Below are 19,920 nucleotides of genomic sequence, written 5' to 3'. Positions count from 1 at the left end.
GCCAGGATGTGGGGCCCCAGTGTACCACTGTACATCAGCAGGTGCCAGCGTGGCTGTCACCAGCTCACGATGCTCGCAACAGCGTCCACACGGCAGACTCACGATCCACTGCCTTGTGGGCTGGGTGGCACTTCACCTTCCCAAACCCACCCACTCAGAACAGTGCACCCCCTCTGCCCTTTATTTTTTGAAAGGTTTATTTACTTGAAAGGCAGAGTGAGACAGAGATCTTGCATCTGCTGGTTCACTCCCCAGATGGGGCTAGGCCATGCCGAAGCCAGGAACCTGGAACTTCATTTGAGTCTCCCACATGGGTGCAGGAGCCCAAAGACTTAGGACATCTGCTGTATTATCCCCAAGCGCATTAGCAGGGAACTGGATCAGAAGTAGAGCAGCCTGAACATCAAGCAGCATCCATATGGGACGCCAGCATTGCAGGCCACAGCTTAACCTGCTGTGCCACAGCGCCAGCCCCAGCCCTCTGCCCTTTTATTGTACAGCAGAAAAACTTCAATATTGTTAACCCTGGGATACTGCAATACCCAGCCACATAGGAGTACTCAGAGCATCCAAAGCCAGGACTGACAGCCCACAGGTCTCTACTCCAGAGAGGTCAAGTGAGCCCACCAGACGCGATGGCTTCCCTGATCAGATGTGAGCAGAGACGACGTGGGAAGGAGCCATCAGCCCAGGGAGGAAGGTGCCAGCTACTTACCATTCACACAACCCCTGTCATTCACTTCCAGCTCCACCACCCTGGCCTTCTTAATCCCTCATTGCTACTTGGGACACCACCATGCAGAGGTCTTTACAAAGACTGCCTGACCTTCCACAGCCCAGCAGGGGTCTGAACTGAGCTGTGGCTGCCCGCATCTGCTTTTTATCTCACAAGCAGCGCAGCTTCTCTCATTTTGTGCACCAAGGAACACACAAAGTTACCGACTGGATCCAGTGTCTGCATGGACCTCCCTCCGAGCACCTCACCAGTGACCACTCTCTCTCCATGCACTTGTAAGTACTCAATTAGAGAGCATTTAGGGTGTAGTGAACACAAGGTTGTGACAAAGCCCACTGCAGACATCTCACTGTACACTCTTCACCCATTCCGTGCCCAATCTGCGCCTCTTGAAAACGGCAGCATTTGACACAGCCATGACGCCGCCTCTTGGGACACCTGAATCCCCTATCGAAGCGCCTGGGTTTGAGTCCTGGCTCGACTTCAGATTCCAGCTTCCTGCTAAACCATACCCTGGGAGGAAGCAGATCAGGCCCAAGTACTTGGGTCCCTGCCACCAACATGGGACACCTAGGTTTCATTCCAGCTCCTGGCTTCAGCCTGCCCAGATACCCTGCACGGCTGACATTTGGGGAGTGGACTGGAGGATGGAAGCTCTTCTCTCTCTCTCTCTCTCTCTCTCAAATAAACAAACATGACAGGCGCTCAAGTCACCATAAGACAATCACCAGGAACATGAATGATAAAATCCTTTGCCACCCGAGAGCTGATCCAGTTCCTTCCGGTTACACTGGAGCAAACCAAATGCAGGGTGTCGGGATGCTCACGCACATCACTGCTGTTTACTGAGTCTCTTCTATGTGACTGGCACCTACCAGGCACTGAGGAGACACTGGTCAACAACAAAGGCCAGGTCCCCGCTCAGTGACAGCAGAGAAACCCACATGGGGGTCTTCTGCCTTTAAAGGAGCATGCTCACCACCACCGCCACACCTACCCCGTGAGCTCTGTACTGCTGATTCCCAGGGACAAAGCAGCCCAGGCACGGCTCCTGCCTCAGATGCCCCCCCACCCCGCCTCCCCATCTGGAGTTGCTGCCAGCTCCCCGCTGCACAAGTCCCTCAACTTTTAGGTCAGCCTCTTGACAAAGAACAGGAACTGGGTTTCCAGAGTCTCCTGCCCGCACATATGCATTCCATAATTACCCAGATCAGGACACAGGGGGAAATGAGCATGAAAATGGCTTGATTTGTGGAAACAGTCCTGCTCATTCTGGCTCTGCAGCAGAGCCCTGGAGACTTCCCCCCACAGACCCAAGGCCACCCCTTAACCCTCCAGCTACTTCCTCCAGGGCTGGCCGGAGCCCACAGCTCTGCAACAACTCAAACGCCCTGGAAGCCTGGACAGGGCACCAAGTGGTTTCCGATGAAGCCCCAAGCAAAGGCGAGGAGGCCAGGAGAGGCATTCCAAGCTGTTCTCATGCCAGCATCAGCTGCTTCCTGGTCAAGCAATTGCCAGGCTCAGAGAGTTTGATTGCTTGGAGCTTATAAAGGAGTCTGATTCTCGTGTCCTCAATCAATCCATCCTGAAACTCCCGCTATTCAAGGACAAGGTGGTGGACACCTTGAGAGAGGCTCAGCGAGCTGGTGTGTGGGGAACAAGTGAGCTAACAAGGGGGCCAAATGCTCAAAGCCCCACCACTTCTTCCCCTCCACAGCCTCGGCAGGACAAGCGCCCCCTGCTGGCAGTCACTCCAGGCTGACACAGCATGCGCCCCTCCATCTGTGCCCACATCCATGGAAGTGTCTCCATGGGTGTCAGAAACCAAGACTACACAGTTATCATCCAGCCCCAAGAGAATCCAATCGGCTGCTCACTGTGTGCAGGTTTGTACCTGGAGCTAGGCTGGAGCTGGGGGACACGTGGGAGGAGAAGGCATGTAAAACAGACAGGAAATTTAACCCCACTTCTCAGCAAGCATCAGAGTAGTCACAGTTCTAGGGGAACCCCATAGACAGCAACGGCTAAGTCCTGAGCCTCATGCCCCATTAGCAGGTGCCTTCCCAGCAGGCATCTCATTCACATTCCCACAGTCACCTGCGTGCTTCCTGGCTGATCCCCCCAGCAAGTCACAGGCCTGCTCTGCTCCACAGCTAGACCTGCTGCCTATGGGGAGATTCCCCAGCCCTGCATCCTTGCCAGTCCTCACCTGGGGGCGCCCTGTCCTCCCAAGATGGGATAGGGCCTGGCATGGCGGGAGGAGGAACGTGGAGGAGGGGCCAGCAAAGCTGGGATGGGCCTAAGCGCTGCCACCAATCCCGCAGAGAGGTCCCCTCCAGGGTCAGGACCACAGGCTTCTCCTCCTGCAGGGTCCTGGGGGCGTCTCCAAAACCCTGCTGGCTCTGAAACGGTGACGGCTCAGGCTGGAGCTGCCGTCCCTTTCCTTCCAGCTGACTCACAGCCACAGGCCCTGGCCGGGAGCAGCTTGCACAGCGCGACTCCAGAGGCGGTGCTGGACATTCCTGAAATGGCCACAGCCCCTATCTTATCACCTGTTCTTCCCCCTCCACCTCCGCCTTCCCAGTCCCCAACTGACGGCCCTGACCATCTGGGCCCTTATCTGCAGTCTAGCTGGCTATTTTTAGTGCCACATTTTTCCCTAATGGCCCTGCCTTCCCCACTGCCGTCTGGGCCTCCCTGCTGCATGACACAGACACAAGAAGACACGTGCAGGATGCCCGTGGCTTCAGGACTGCAAGGTCCAGAGGCCTCGCGGGCCTGCAGAGATAACCCAGCCAGACCAGGGCCCTGCGAGGACGGTGGTCACGCCCGAAGGCTCCTAGCCTTCGAAACCCAGCATTTGCTGCTCCTCATTTGTTGCTTTGGCCCTTTTATGCTGAAAAGGCATGAGAAGCTTCATGCCAGATCGTCTGTCTCGCAAGCCTGCCAAGCAGGAGGAAGGTGGGGGACCACCCAGCCGTTCTGCTCCAGGGACAGACCTGCCCTCTGCCTTCACACTGTACAAGCATTCAGGGTTTCTTGGCAACTGGACTCATGACAAGCGTCCACACTTCTGCAAGGTCTGCAGCACGCATCCCCACACCATAGGCACCACTTCCTGCAGGATGCCTGGACCATTTTTTTCCCTTTCTTTTATTTGAAAGGCAGAGAGAGAAAGGGGTATCTCCCACTTACTGGTTTACTCCCCAAATGCCAGAAACAGCCAGGGCTGAGCTAGGCCAAAGCCAGGGGTCTGGAACTCAACCGAGGAACCCCACATGGGTGGCAGGGAGCCAAGTACTTGAGCCATCACCTGCTGCCTCCCAGCGTGCACATCAGCAGGAAGCTAGATCCGCAGAGAGCCAGGTGCTCCTGATACGGGATGAGACATCCCAAGCAGCATCTTACCTGCTGCACCAAACCCACCCCAGGAGCACCTGTCCCATGAGGCGAAACATGAAGTGGGCGGAGCCTGTCTCAGAGGGCGGGTGCCATCCTTTCAATCACACGAAGGCCAGTACTCAGCACTGTTAGGACACTGTAGCGTGCCAAGCACTGCACACATGCCTGTAGCCAGTTCTCCAACAGCCCTAGGAGTAGGGAAAGGGGTCTTCTTAGTTTCATAAATGAGTAAATCAAACACAGACAGGTCTTGTGACCTTCCACTGAGCCACAAACTGAGGAGCCAGGATCTGGATCAAGGTCATCAGAGCTGGAAGCCTTCGCCCTTGACCCCTCCTTGCTCTTCGCCTCCCTCTGAGTCAGACTGGTCAATGCCAATCTCCTCTCTGCAAAGGAAGGGAGGTGTCTCAGGCTGGAGGCAATGCTCTTTGGCTTGTATGGTGTCTCCACCTCTCACTGCTAAGGATATTCCTCTCACAGCGACTGGGACAAACACTAGGCTGCAGTGTGCTGGGGGTCAGTCAGAATTTCTAGAAGATTCCCGGAAAAGCAAAACAAAACCCAGCGAGGCTGTTTGGGTCTCCTAAGGCAGAAGTGAAGGGTCAGAAGCTGGGCTCTTCTTTCCCTAGGGCCACCCCAAAGCATGAAGTATCTTTTCCACCATGTGTAAGGGCCGTGGACTCAGCAGGTGTGGTCACCACCTGGGAATGAAATCCAGCCTAGACGTCCAGACCCCCACAAAAACTCATCCCAAGCTTGTAGGCAAATTCCCCCCTCATTCAGTAGACCACTCTCCTGCAGGGTGGCGGCCGGAGGGTCTCCCTCCCCCTGGCAGAACCCAGAACATTACCCTTTGCATTTCTTCAGTCACATCAGGACCACAGGAGATCTGGAGGTACAGGGAGTGGGGGAAAGAGCACACAAGAGGCAGGAACGCAGGGTCGTTGACATGTTCCTGACAGGATTATCTACTTTGAGGACTCGCTCTAAATTTATGCTGGAGAATTGAGGTCAGCTCCAACCTCACACACCATCTGAGTAGGCAAAATGTAACTGCACAGAGAAGGGAGCAAAATCTCAGGCTGATGTCATTCAGCCAGATTTACATGAGAGAAGGAAAGAACCACCCACCCCTCCCATAGCCATCACGGCAGATACCAGTGCCCACCAAGCCGGCCAGCCTCTCATCACCCTGCACCCAGCAATCCAGAAACCTCGGATCCATCAATAGATGTTGGCCATTGAGAGAAAACCTGCTTGGGATCCACAGTTAGAATCACTGTGTGGACAATCAGACTCTCAAGGATGTTGATGAACCTAGAAACAGCAGGACGTGGTCAGCCCAGTCTTCCCTCACGATACCCTTGATGATGGGGTCAGGCCCGTCAGGGAACTAATTTCCCCTCCAAGTGTCAATTCCTGGCTCTCACCCCAGAACCCTGCAGAAGCAAACCCAAGCCACAGCCAAGTTGCTGGTCACTTCTAGGTCCACAGTCACACAGGAAGGTGGCCACAGACGCCTTTGCTTGTGTTCCTTTGAAATTCTGAGCTCCATGTCTGCTCCACGTTTTGCCCGAGGTTTTCAGACTAACTTTTATAGGATTTTGCTTTCATTAGAGTTTTTAAATATCCCTTGGCGATTTGCTTGCGGCTGTATGAGGGAAAGACAGACTCCGGCGAGCAGCTGTGTGTGTGTGTGTGAGCACATGCAGGGTCTCAAGGTACCAGAGGAGGAGGGAGGGGAACAGACACAGGGAGAGACAAGTAAGAGAACTCAGAGATGGATCTTTGTCTTCATTTCTGCAAACGCCAAACCACCTCCTCCTCCTCCACCTCCTCCTCCTCAGGACCTCCCCCTCAGCCCCGACGCTTCCTGCGGCCCCCTCAAGGTCCCCCCTTCCCCATGACCAGAGCTATGTCTGGCACTCTCTCTCCTTCTCCACTTGTACAGAGATCTTTTTCCCTTCTGCAAGTTATCACACTGGCAGTCACCAAAGGAAAAGAAGTGCAATGTCTCCTAAGTGTTAGCTGATGGAATTTTTATCTTCTTGAACCAAGTTTCCCTGCCTGGGCCTGACTCACTTTGCAGGAGACAGGCCATCCCTGGCTGGAGCCTCCTGGGTGCCAGGGTCCACAGCACCCCTGGCACAGGGCGTACTGAGCCTGCAGAAGTGACCACAGGTCTGCCTCGCTGCACATCTCAAATCGCAGGAGGCGTTTTCTGGAAGAACCTTACGGGCAGCACAGTGTCCTTAGGAAGCACTCACACGTTACTAATGAAAGGAATGTTTATTGCTCTAACGGCTCTGTCCTCTGCTAATCCTTTTCCCAGATATCTTTTATCAGGAAGGCATGCAGTTCACTTCTTTGACACGTCAATGTTGCCACAATCATCTGAAAACTCAAGTGCAATGGCACGTTTCCCAAAGAATTATCAACCTGGCCACAGACATCCTGCAAGGTGAATGCCAGGTGTTAGAAGCTAAGGCTCATCCAATTAAGTAACACAGAGAGTGGGCATTTTCTCCGATTTAATCTCCTTGCAACAAGGACCTGCTCTGTAATTAAGTGAGAACACTTCCACCAATGCGGTAAGATTCTTGTTAGCTTAAGAATCCATTTCCGGACTGAAGTATATGCCTTAAAGTATTATGTCAGTAAAAAAAGGCATCAAAATTTAAAAAAAAAAAATACTCTAAAGATGACTAGTGCTGATCTTTCCATGAAACACTTTCAAGAAATGATTAGATTTTCATTTACTCCATTTCCAATATCTTCAGAGCTTAAAAACACTAAGAAAACACTTATTTATATTTCCTGAAAATAAATCAGCATTTGTGCTAAACACTGTGATGGCTGCAAGGTTAACCAAAGAGAATTCCTGGATCTTCAGTTCTAACTTTGCAGTGATAATGGAAATGGAAGACAACTACCTCAACCAACTTGAATTTTACTAAAAATTTTAATTTTTAGTAGTTAATCTCTGGAGATAAAAATTCCCACTGATAAAGTTTTCATTATTAAAAAAAAAAAAAAGGTCCAGAAATCAGACAAATCAGAGTTGCAATGGTTTGGTGGAGAGTAGTTTACCACCTGTTGCTGTGTTTAAACTACCAGGAACTTTCTAAGGTGAACAATCTGAAAGAATCTAATGGAAATTAGTTTTAGCTACATCACCAATTAAGGATGGGAGAAATGACAGAAGTAGCTGGAAGGGAGTCTCCTGGTTTGCAGCCAAACTGGCTCCACCAGAGCCACAAGGAGGTATCACTCTGCTCCTCTAAAGCAGCTGGCCAGTGAGCGATCACACGGGGCCGGGACACAGGGGAGTTATGGCAGCCCAGCATCTCTGCTTAAAATAAATAAATAAATAAAGCGTTGTTAGTGAAAACAGGTGGTATAAAATTATAATTACAACTATTTCCACTTTCGCATATTATTCTATAGTGGATAATAAGTTCTGAAATCTGAAAAGGATCAAGGGCTTCTTGTTCAACTTGATTTTATTGAAAAAGAAATGAAAACCTCAAGCTTAAAAAGAACTGGCTCAGGATCACAGTAACAGTGACGGCTCCATGACTAAGACAGAGGCCGTCCAAATACTGCGCCCAACTCTCTCCACTGGACCAGATCCTGCTGTATCTACCCAACAGACAGACGGGGCCTACTTTTGCAAGGCAAATTACCTACGTTCCAAGAACTTATTGGTCAGTTAGTTACTTGAAATTAAAAAGAAACTCCCCCATGAAAGCAAGGTTGCCTGTGTTGGATGAGTTCCCAGGCTAGCCCACAAAAGGGAATTTGGAAGCTGTGAGAAGAAGTGGGTAATCTTTGAACCCTATGAGATTCCTCAAGTCTTCAAATATCTCTAATTGAGGTTCAATGCCAGACAAGCACACTCAGTAGCCAAGTCACTGTCAAACCATGAAGGCAAAGTGGGTAAATACAAAGCCTTTGGAATGAGACCAGCCCAAGTTCAAGTGCAGGTTCACCCAATCTTAGCAGTTACAGACGTTATTCCATCAGTGAAACTGTAATGGAAAAAGAGGAGAATGCAGTGAAGAAAATAACTTTCCCCTTTGTGTGCGTGCCTGCTGTTAACTGGTGACACCTCTCCCTACAGGAACGAGCAAGCGGAGGGGAAGAGTGAGAAGATGCTCTCCCACGGAGCAAGGAAAGCTGCCTCACTCAGGAGCAATGGCTGGACAACAGAAAAGGAGGTGAGCAGCTGAGCCCAAGGCACAGGACGGGAGCAGAAGATTCTCTGAGAACTGGTGGAAAAGCTCCTTTCCAGTCCCCCTCCTTTGCTCTGCAGGGGTGCCCCTTCCCCCATCTGCTCACACTCTCCCTTCTCAACCCCCACCCTGCACAGGGCCCTAAACATCTTAGCTCCCTCACTCCGGCTGCCAATGACTTTCACCTGCCATGATGAGGAGGGGACACCGGCAGCATCTTAGATTCCAGGGAGCAGCAGGTGTGGGGGAGCAGGGCAGGACCTGAATGTGAATCATGTGAATCATCACCTGCTCCATGTCAGGCATCTCATCACTCACTCGTCACAACCACCCCTGATACAGGCGCTAATGTCCCAGTGTCGTCAACTACAAAGCGATGTTCAGAGAGACTTCGTGACTTGCCCAAGGTTACACACTAAGCAACAGGACAATCAGGATGCAAAGCTACAGCTGAGCAACCTTGTGCAGAAGTGGGACACATGCCTGGCTGCCAACTGGCACCCTGAACCCTCCCACACCCCGCGGAGCACTGCACACAGAAGTCAGAGCTGAATTGCTCACGTGGTGTGCTGCCCAGCTTGCTGCAAACAGCTTATGCACTGTTCACGGGAACACGACCTGCAGGCTAGCGCCAATGCCATCATCACGCAAATGCCTCACTTCCGCGGAGTAATGCGGGACTAACAGAACTCCTGCTCGACAGCAGACTGGATTAAAATCCAAAGTATAAAGTAAATATCCCCGAGGCACTCCTGGTATAAATCAGACACTGAATAAATAAATTCAAGGAGAAGAACAGCCGAATTTCCCACCCTTTCCCCAAGGAGGAGGAGGTTAACTCCTTACCCCGGGAGGTTGGGCTGCACTGGGCGATTTCCCTCCCAGGGTGCAGGGAGGAAAACAAGTGCAAGGTCAAGGTCAACAGTGACCTATCAGAGCTAGTAATGTGGCATAGTGGGCCAAGCCTCTACCTGTGGAGCTGGCATCCCATATGGCCACCAGTTCATGTCCTAGCTGCTCCTCTTCTGAGCCAGCTCTCTGTGTGTGGCCTGGGAAAGCAGTGGAAGATGGCCCAGGTCCTTGGGCCCCTGCACCCTTGTGGGAGACCAAGCGGAAGCTCCTGGCTTCAGATCAGCTAAGCTCTGACCCTTGTGGCCATTTGGGTAGTGAACCAGCAGATGAAAGACCTGTCTCTCCCTCTTTCTACCTGTAGCTCTCTCAAATAAATAATAATCTTGAAAAAGTGACAGATCACATTGATATCATGGACGCTTGATACCGTATGATGAGAACATACTGGTCTAACTTTCCCCAAAACCACTATTACCCTATTCTAATTACGAGAAAATTTCCAACTGAGGAGCATTCTACAAAACACCTGACTGGTATTGATCGAAACTGTCCAAGTCCTGAACAACCAAAGTCAGAAATTGTTATAACGAAGAGGATCCTAAGGAGACAGAACAACTGAACGTAACTCAGGCTCCTGGCTGGGATCCTGGCACAGAGAAGGAGCACCAGGCAACAACAGAGGGAACCTGAGATCATTTAAATGGCAAAGGCGCCTCATGAACCTAACCTCAAGAACCAACAGGAGTGACTGGGTGTGGGCAGAAAGGGAACTCTCCGTGCTACCTTCTCAGTTTTCCTGTAACTCAAACTATTCTGAAAGTAAGCGTATGTTTGGGAAATGTAAAACAAAGAACACCACCACTCTGCTTGTACCCTTGGTCATCTAAGGCATTGGTTGCTAAGTCACAGCTTTGCTTCCTCCTCCAAGGCAGGAGGATCACCTGAACAGGCTGGGTTCTCGCCCTCCCAAACCTGACACACTGCAGGATGAAGGGTTTGTGGGGTCACACAGGAAGCTGCTGCCTCAGCACCCCCAAGGGAGCCCCCACAGCAGGCTGCAAAGCCAGCAACGCAACTCACTCAACTCGAAGCTCTCACCATGGGCAAGGTTTCTCTGATCAACCTCGGTTGCGAAGCTCTGTCTCTGTTCATACCATCGTGCTCAGCAGCGCCTGGCAACGCATCTCTTCGTGACGGAGACACCTACCGAGCACTGTGTCATTACGTGAGCCTCCGATTGTGCACTTACACAAACCTGACAGCGCAGGCTCAGCACGGCACGTGGGCTCTCAATGCAATCAAGAGACGTGGGAAGCACGAGATGAATGAGGCTGCTGCTGGCATCACACGGCAGACTGTTCCGGTAAACTTTGTTATAATTAAGTAGGAGTGCGTGTCAGAATAATGACAAAAAGTATGGCATAGAGTAAATACATAAACCAGGAATATAGCGACTTATTGTCATTATCAAGTAGCATGCACTGTATATAATCGCCTATGCTCTTTTATACAATTGTCAATGCTGCAAGTTTTTTAGTTATTTATCTATTTATTTGAAAAGAAGAGTGGGCCGGCGCCGTGGCTCAACAGGCTAATCCTCCGCCTTGCGGCGCCGGCACACCGGGTTCTAGTCCCGGTCGGGGCACCGATCCTGTCCCGGTTGCCCCTCTTCCAGGCCAGCTCTCTGCTGTGGCCAGGGAGTGCAGTGGAGGATGGCCCAAGTGTTTGGGCTCTGCACCCCATGGGAGACCAGGATAAGCCTGGCTCCTGCCATCGGAACAGCGCGGTGCGCCGGCCGCAGCGCGCTACCGCGGCGGCCATTGGAGGGTGAACCAACGGCAAACGGAAGACCTTTCTCTCTGTCTCTCTCTCTCTCACTGTCCACTCTGCCTGTCAAAAATAAAAAATAAATAAATAAAAAATAAAAAAAATAAAAAAAAAGAAAAGAAGAGTGACCGAGAGACAAAGGAATTTTCCATCCACTGATTGACTCCCAAAGTGGCCACAAAGGCAGGGGCGGGGCCAGGCTGAAGCCAGGAGGCCAGAACTCCATCCAGGTCTACCATATGAATGGCAGGGATCCAGTACTTGCGCCATCTTCCACTGCTTTCCAGTTGCATTAGCAGAGAGCTAGATCAGAAGTGGAGCAGCCAGGACTTAAATCAACGCCCATATGGGAGCCCATGTCACAAGCAGTAGTTTACTCCACTGCAAGGTAACACCAGCTCCAGCACCATAGGCTGTTTACAAAAACATCACTATGGACCCATGAGATGTGGTACACTGTGACACCAACAGGTGACAGGGATTTCAGCTCCATTGCAATCCTAGGGGATCACTGTCATGTGTGCCACCTATCACTGGTATGCAGCCCATGACTGTATGGATTCCCCCTATTATCTCCAACACTCTACAACACACGGTGTGGCCACCGCATCACAGCCTGCCTTACTTACTCTAGTATGCTGAGCAGGTTCCCTCACCAAGCTGTCTGTAAGCTTCTCTGTGAAGAGGTCCAGGGCTGCTGTTCCCTAATGGATCATGGACAGAACAATGCTTGTTGGCTGACTGAGAGCCGGAGGGGATGGGTCCAAGAGTACAGGTAGCAGCTGCAGCACGTGCAGAACAACCCTGCCACCAAGCACGAGTCTTAAACAGCCCAAGGACTTTTACAAGCTGCCAGGCTGCCAGTGAGGGACCCTGCCCTGAAGGCCACCCTTAGGCAGAGCAGGGGTCAAGACAAAAGGCAATGTAGGCCGGCGCCGTGGCTCAACAGGCTAATCCTCCGCCTTGCGGCGCCGGCACACCGGGTTCTAGTCCCGGTCGGGGCACCGGATTCTGTCCCGGTTGCCCTCTTCCAGGCCAGCTCTCTGCTGTGGCCAGGGAGTGCAGTGGAGGATGGCCCAAGTGCTTGGGCTCTGCACCCCATGGGAGACCAGGAGAAGCACCTGGCTCCTGGCTTCGGATCAGCGCGGTGCGCCGGCCGCAGCGCGCTACCGCGGCGGCCATTGGAGGGTGAACCAACGGCAAAAAGAAGACCTTTCTCTCTCTCTCTCACTGTCCACTCTGCCTGTCAAAAAAAAAAAAAAGGCAATGTAATCCAAAACAACTCCATCGTGGAAGGAAAATTCACGCGCGTCTGTGAAAGTAAACGTGCAGAAGCAACAGCGCAGCTCAAAGGCAGCTCAGGCTCCACGGAGGATGCTGCTGCGTGTTTTCTTCCAGCAGCAAAGGGCCAAAATGTAGGTGAAGGGGGAAACAGAGAAGCTGCTGACAAACATTCATGGAAACTAACTGGGGAGTCAGCCAGATGGTTCAACTGAGCCATTTTGATATTTCACGGGTAAAAGTTTGCATTTTTCACAAAACGCAGAACCAGCGAGGCACCAACAGATGAGTGCAGTTTGTTCAAACACTTGAGACTAACCCACAACCCCACACTTCAGCATAAGGTCGACAGGCCGATGGAGGAGCAGGAAAGAGACCCTCAGCAGAGGTGAGCAGCAATTTGAATCCAGGCACGCCCCCACCCTTGACTCTGGATCGTAATCCTCACTGGCAACCTACCACGCACATGCACACTGGTAAGGCTGAGGAGGAGCCGGCGGGCAGCTGCTAGCATGTGCCAGGGAGCAGCATTCTCAAGGCACTTTTCAGATCTCCTACTCCTTACACGAACAAAGGGTTAAAACAGGCACTGAAATGGGACCGGAAGCCCTCCCGCCTCACCTCATGGCTGAAAAGTGCCTTCAACAACCCGGGTCCTTCTTGTGCGTCTCTAAGTCTCCTGTGGAGCTGCGAATACCTCCAGAGGGAACATGAGTCTCCTGCTCCCACCCAGAACCCCTGGTACAGGTGTAGGAGCCGAGACGGAAGAGAAGGGGCAGAGGGGTCCCGGCTCATCTTGCTGCTGCCTCCTCTTTGCCCATCAGTTGGTGGCTTCTCAAGTGTCCCCTCCCCCCTTCCTAGGGACTGCAGAACATTCCCCTCAGTATAGCTCAGGCCTTTCTTCATCATACGAGTGCTAAGAACAGTTAAGATGTCAATGAAATAAATAACACATAGATTATGAGGCTATAATTTGAATTATCGCCTACTACACAGCATATGATTAAGCAGATGTAAAATTGTGCCCTGTGCTATTTCCAGGCAGTGCCAACCAGAGCTAACTCTACTAAACCCTGGGGATCTCTCTGAAAAGCCAAGAGCAAAGCAGGGACTGACAGAGAAAGCACTTCACGAGCAGACACGTGGCCCATGACCTGCTGTGGCTCCCACTGTGGTTTTCTTTATTCGCATCCTAGGAGCAGCACTATCAAACCCTTTCTTGGTAGAGTTCCAGTGGAACCGGTAAAGGCCAAGCACAAAAGCTGCTTCACATCTCTTTACTTTTTTTCTTTCTTTTTTTTTTTTTGGACAGGCAGAGTGGATAGTGAGAGAGAGACACAAAGAGAAAGGTCTTCCTTTTTGCTGTTGGTTCACCTTCCAATGGCCGCTGTGGCCGGTGCATCTCGCTGATCCGAAGCCAGGAGCCAGGTGCTTCTCCTGGTCTCCCATGCGGGTGCAGGGCCCAAGCACTTGGGCCATCCTCCACTGCCTTCCCAGGCCATAGCAGAGAGCTGGCCTGGAAGAGGGGCAACTGGGATAGAATCCGGCGCCCCAACCGGGACTAGAACCCAGTGTGCCGGCACCGCAAGGCGGAGGATTAGCCTGTTAAGCCATGGCGTCGGCCACATCTCTCTTTACTTCTTTGAACAGATTCTGTCCGACTCCCATTGGGTTCAGACATCCATTGTACGGGAAAATCAGCCAGTACTGTGGCCTAAACCAAACGCTCTTTACGGAAGATGGTATTTACTACAGAGCTTTCCACCACATCCGAGGACACTCTTGCCCATGAACCCTCTCTACCGATGCAGCCTGCTCCAACTTTCCCCAGGAGGTCCGTGTGACAGCCCATCCCAGGAGACCCCAACCCAGCTGACCAACGTGCACCACTGTGCCCCAGCACAATTCCTCAGTGGAATCAAAGCCACACGCAACTCTCCAGAGCAGGCATCTGCAGACAGAAACCTCATCAAGGCTTTGTCCCCGTCTCTCTCACCCAAGTCCACACATCTGGGCAGCTGTTCTGCTTCTTTTCAACACACCCCAGCCCTTCGGTCTCACTCCCCCCACTGCCGGGACTCACCTGTGGCTCCACACTCCATCCAGCCTTTCTCCTACCTTTCCAGTTCTCCCCTTCACTGTCCCCCAAGACCAAAGCTGCAGGTGGTAAACAGGGAGACACACAAAGCTCCTGAAAAGGGAGACCCTGTCAGGTGAACGCTCAGATGCTGCTGTTTTTCTTCTCTGACTCATCTTAGCACTAAAGGCTACTGTGACCCGTGGCCACAGGACAGAGGGAGAGGCCGGCTGTCCCAGTTTTGTGGCCCTGTTCCACGTGGGTGGGCCAGACCTGGGCATGTACAGGAAAGGCTCCCTCAGGAAGCCTGGTGCAGCCCGAGAGCTTCACACAGCAAAGCAACAGAAGCGAGTCCCTCTCTGGCCCCACTGCTGACACTGTCACCCTAACCCCACAGGCTGCATCCCCTTCTTCACCCCTCCCAGAAGCCCCAAGAAACAGTGAGGGCCTCAGGAAGCAGTCCTATCTTTCTATCCCAATCTTACCCATGACACAGGAATGCAGTGTCACCAATGACCATTTATTTTTAAAACACCTGATACATTACAACCAATTGATCTTTCTCCTCTCGCCTTCCTGCCTCTCTCCTTCTCTCCTGCCACCTCTCAAAGCAAAGGAAAAAGCAAATCCCAGCAGAGCAAAATCTAGCCTGCAAACCCCTAAGCCAGCCCCCAGCCTGAACCCCAGTTCTCTGGACAATCTTTTGCACTGATTGGAAAATTACTCCTTCCCAGTCACTGTCAGAAGCTGACCTGTCACAGATCGTCAAAGGTCGTGCAAAGGTGGAAAATCATGCATACCTAAGGGATTTGAGGCCCACTGTTTATAACTGCACCAGGGGCTGGCAGCTGAGTCACCTGTCACTGTTCACTGCTCAGGACAAAAGGAGTTCAACAGGAACAGAAGCTCCATTAACTCCACAGGGGGTCTGGAAAACACTGGAAAAGTACAGGCCCTCGGGGATGGTAGATCTAAATGCCAGCCCTCAGCACTTGGGGTGCACATGGCCTTGACTGTGTTGCATGAAGAGCTTCTACCTACCGAGCTACCTATCTGAAAGGCAAGCAAGAAAAAAAGGAAGCTCCCTCTGGAGATTGCTTGCACTGGTTTACTCCCCAAATGGCTCCCACAGCCAGGTCTGGGCGAGAACAAAGCCAGGAGCCTGGAACCCTATCCTGGGCTCCCACATGGATGGCAGAGGCCCAAGTTCACACGCCAGCATCTGGCGCCTTCTCAGGTGCATCAGCAAGAAGCTAAATCAGATTCAAACCAGCCCTTCGACATGGGACGCTGGCGTCACAAGCTACAGCATCACTCCCAGTGCAGCCCCAACACTGGTTCCCACACGCAAAGCTTCTGCCCTGGGTGCTGCCAGCAGGAGACTCATGTCCACCTGGGGGTTTCAGCCACAAACCTGGCACCTGGGAGAGAACAGGAGGGGAGAGGAGCAGGGAGGCAGAGGCATATGAAGCTCCAGATGGCAAGGGATAGGAGCACCATTCTAATGGCCACCACCCAAGCTGTCTGTACCTTTTGCCAGACAGGAGCCACAGTTTTGGCGTAGCAGGTAAAGCCACCGCCTGTAATGCCAGCAACCCTTTTGGGTGTAGTGGGTTAACCCACTGCCTGCTAATATACCTAAGAAAACAGTGAAAGATGGCCCAAGTGCTTGGGCCCCTGCCACCCATGTGGGAGACCTGGAAGAAGCTCTGGGCTCCTGGCTTTGACCTGGCACAGCCCTGGCCATTTCAACCATTTGGAGAGCAAACCAGGAGATGGAAGATCTAAATCTCTATCTCTTCCTCTCTAACTCTGCATTTCTTTTTTTTTTAACTTTTATTTAATGAATATAATTTCCAAAGTACAGCATATGGATTACAATGGCTTCCCCCCGCATAACTTCCCTCCCACCCACCGCATTCTCTCCCCTTCCATTCACAAAAAGATTCATTTTCAATTTTCTTTACTTAATATATACTAAAACTGATCTTTTGTATATAAAGATTTCAACAGTTTGCACCCACACAGAAACCCAAAGTGAAAAATACTGTTTGAGTACTAGTTATAGCATTAAATCACAATATATAGCACATTAAGGACAGAGATCCTACATGAGGAGTAAGTGCACAGTGACTCCAGTTGTTGACTTAACAATTTGACACTCTTGTTTTTGGCATCAGTAATCACCCTAGGCTCTTGTCATGAGTTGACAAGGCTATGGAAGCCTTTTGAGTTCGCCGATTCTGATCATATTTGGACAAGGTCATAGTCAAAGTGGAAGTTCTCTCCTCCCTTCAGAGAAAGGTACCTCCTTCTTTGATGGCCCATTCTTTCCACTGGGATCTCACTCGTGGAGATCTTTCATTTAGGATTTTTTTTTTTTTTTTTTTTTTTTTTTTTTTTTGGCTTTCCATGCCTGAAATACTCTCACGGGCTTTTCAGCTGGATCCGAATGCCTTAAGGGCTGATTCTGAGGCCAAAGTGCTGTTTAGGACATCCGCCATTCTATGAGTCTGCTGTGTATCCCACTTCCCATGTTGGATCGTTCTCTCCCTTTTTTATTCTATCAGTTAGTATTAGCAGACACTAGTCTTGTTTATGTGATCCCTTTGACTCTTAGTCCTATCATTATGATTAATTGTGAACAGAAATTGATCACTTGGACTAGTGAGATGGCATTGGTACATGCCACCTTGATGGGATTGAATTGGAATACCCTGGCATGTTTCTAACTCTACCATTTGGGGCAAGTCCATTTGAGCATGTCCCAAATTGTACATCTCTTCCCTCTCTTATTCCCACTCTTATATTTAACAGGGATCACTTTTCATTTAACTTTCAACACTTAAGAACAAATAAATAAAAATAAATCTTTAAAAAAAATACACTCCAACAACTGCTGATGCATCTCTGAAGCTGATAATGGCAGGGCCCATGGCATGGTTTACATTTTAACTACTTTTTTAAAGCCCTTTTTTTCCTCCTATTAAATACATTAATTTCCCTATGACAACCTGACAACTTTTTAAAAAAATAAAAAGAAAAGTTCAACCAATATTGCCAGCACCTGTCTAAATAGAAAACAAGTCTCTCTCGATAAAAATGTGTTAAAGCCTTTCTCTACAAGAACTTTGATAACTGTATTATCTACAGAGACAATGACAGAAAAGACCTACTAGCAAACAATGGAAATGCCTTCCTCTTATTCCTCCCACTTCATCACAAAACGCTTCCCTAACAGTTTTCACTGTTTTTACTTCTTAAGACCCAAGATCCCATGACCAGACTCTCCCCGAGATGAAAGCTGGTGAGACTAAGGTCAGCAGGGAGGCAGACTGCTGCAGGAGCTCGGCCAGATGGCAAACTCTGGAATCACTACTGCAGGTACACACTGGGGCACCCTAACACATGGAAGTGACTGGAGCCAAACATGGCAGAGTGAGTGCAGGGACTCCAGTTGCAGAAAGGTCTCTGAAGGCCCTGGTCTGCTGTCCCTTCATCTCCAGCACCCTGTGGTCTTGACGGAGCGTACCACCGTTTGCTTCATGAAGAATGACTGTCCCGGGAGACAGCCTGCAGAGCAAAGAGGGATAAACAGGCACGCGTCCAGACCCTGCAGCCTGGGGAAAGCCGACACCTACCAGGGAGCAAGAAGCAGCAAGTCGTGCAGGACGCAGCCTTCCCAAGCGATCCAGAATACAAAAAGTGAGGGCTCTCTGAACGCTGGGTGCAGGATGCTGGGGCATCATCTCCCATGACAAAGAGCCAACCAGGCCTCAATCATAAGGCCACGACGGGGTGAGGATGGGGAGGAACAACAGAGAGCTTGCAGGAATGGGCTCGAGGAGGAAGGCCAGGAGACAACATTTGAATTGGTGGATGCTGGTGCGTCCAAGCAAATTAAGATTTTTTAACTATCAGAGTTCAGGGATAAATTTCTAATACACACCAAAAAAAAAGCACATGAGAAAATAAGGCAATTACTAATTCCAAGAAACAGGTTCCACAAGAAAGGAAACATGACCCTAGTACAGTATGTGGCTTGGCTGTGAGCAACTCTGACACAATACTGTGTCAACACTAGATCCATATTTAACAACAAAAAGACGCTGCAGCCATTAGGAATAAGGAGAGGGCGAGGGACGGGTAGCACAGACTTGTGTGTGCATCTGTGTGCCTTTCTGTGTGTGCGCCTCTGTGTGCCTGCCTGTCTGTCCATCTGTGTGTGTGTGCGCATCTGTGTGACCACAGGTCCATGGGCATCTGTGTGTGTATGTCTAGCAGGGGGCATAAAACAGGAGGGCAACATCTTCATCTCTATCACAGGACATTAAAAAAAAAAAACTTTAAGGAAAAATGATTTACATGTCACAGTAGGATACATTATTTAGAAATATGAAGACTGGGACCAACGCTGTGGTGCAGAAGGTTAAAGCCCTGGCCTGAAGCGCCGGCATCCCATATGGGCACCAGTTCAAGTCCTGGCTGCTCCTCTCCCGATCCAGCTCTCTGCTATGGTCTGGGAAAGCAGTGGAAGATGGCCCAAGTCCTTGGGGCCCTGCACCCAACTGGGAGACCCAGAAGAAGCTCCTGGCTCCTGGCTTCAGACTGGCGTAGTTCTAGCCATTGCGGCCATCTGGGAAGTGGACTGGCAGATGGAAGACCTCTCTCCCTCTGTTTCTACCTCTCTCTGTAACTCTTTCAAATAAATAAAATAAAATGAAAAAGAAATATGAAGATAAAGAGAATACGGGGTGAGGGTGAGGCCTGTGGCACAGCAATTTAAGCTGCCACTTGGGATGCTCACATCTCATGTCGAAGTGCACAGGATCCAGTCCTGCTCCCCATCAAGCTTCCTGCTAACATACCTAGGAGGGAACAGAAGAGGCAGCAAATGATGGCCCACGTGTCTGGGTTCCTGCCATCCACATGGGAGACCTGGGTGGAGTTCTGGGCTCCCAGTTTCAGTCTGGCCCAGCCTGGCTAGTGCAGGCATTTGGGAAGTAAAATAGAAGATTTATTCTTAGATTTTTTTATTTGAAATGTAAAATATAGCAGCCTGGCAACACTTGCTCAACGCCAACGCCTGGGTGCACGTGTGTGAGCAGTTGGGACAAAACACCCATAACCACATCACAAAACCCAGCCTCCACGTAAAAACCCAATCTTCCCTCACTCACCCTCCAGGAACCCCTGACTCCTGCCCTGTCCTGAGGCCACGTTGCCCAGGCAGGGCCAGCTTCCTCTCTCAGCGTCTGGCATCACCTAGCTCTGGGTTCAAGCCCTGTTGGGGCCCCTTCAGCATGCCCGGACTCTGGATTACCATTCTAGATTGTGGGTGGTTAATGCCTGTGACACCCACATCCCACTACAGTATGGGCACCACGCTCTTTGGGAGGCCCCATCACACAGCGCGCTCAGTGGCACATGGCCCTGCTGTGCTGGTGTATCGTGGCAGACAGACTATATTTCAGGCTGCAAGACTCCAACTCTTCCCCTGCCACTAGTGG

General features: G+C 50.9%; 1 protein-coding gene across 5 annotated transcripts in view; it reads right to left on the bottom strand.

The window, feature by feature from the left end:
• The window catches only part of FHOD3 (formin homology 2 domain containing 3), a 484,314-nt gene that overhangs the window by 304,264 nt on the left and 160,130 nt on the right, over window positions 1-19,920 (bottom strand). Inside the window, exon 1 of one of the 5 annotated variants that reach the window (XM_062201572.1) lies at window positions 2,946-3,006. The exons of the other annotated variants lie outside the window; for them this stretch is intronic. Within the exon in view, the coding sequence (XP_062057556.1) occupies window positions 2,946-2,988 (43 nt within the window). The 5' untranslated portion in view covers window positions 2,989-3,006. Of the gene's footprint in view, window positions 1-2,945; window positions 3,007-19,920 lie in introns of those variants that run through there. 5 annotated transcript variants of the gene reach the window in all.

The sequence above is a fragment of the Lepus europaeus genome, chromosome 9 (assembly GCF_033115175.1).
Source record: "Lepus europaeus isolate LE1 chromosome 9, mLepTim1.pri, whole genome shotgun sequence".
In the NCBI taxonomy this organism is placed as follows: Eukaryota; Metazoa; Chordata; class Mammalia; order Lagomorpha; family Leporidae; genus Lepus; species Lepus europaeus.
This window is presented reverse-complemented; position numbering and strand designations above follow the sequence as displayed.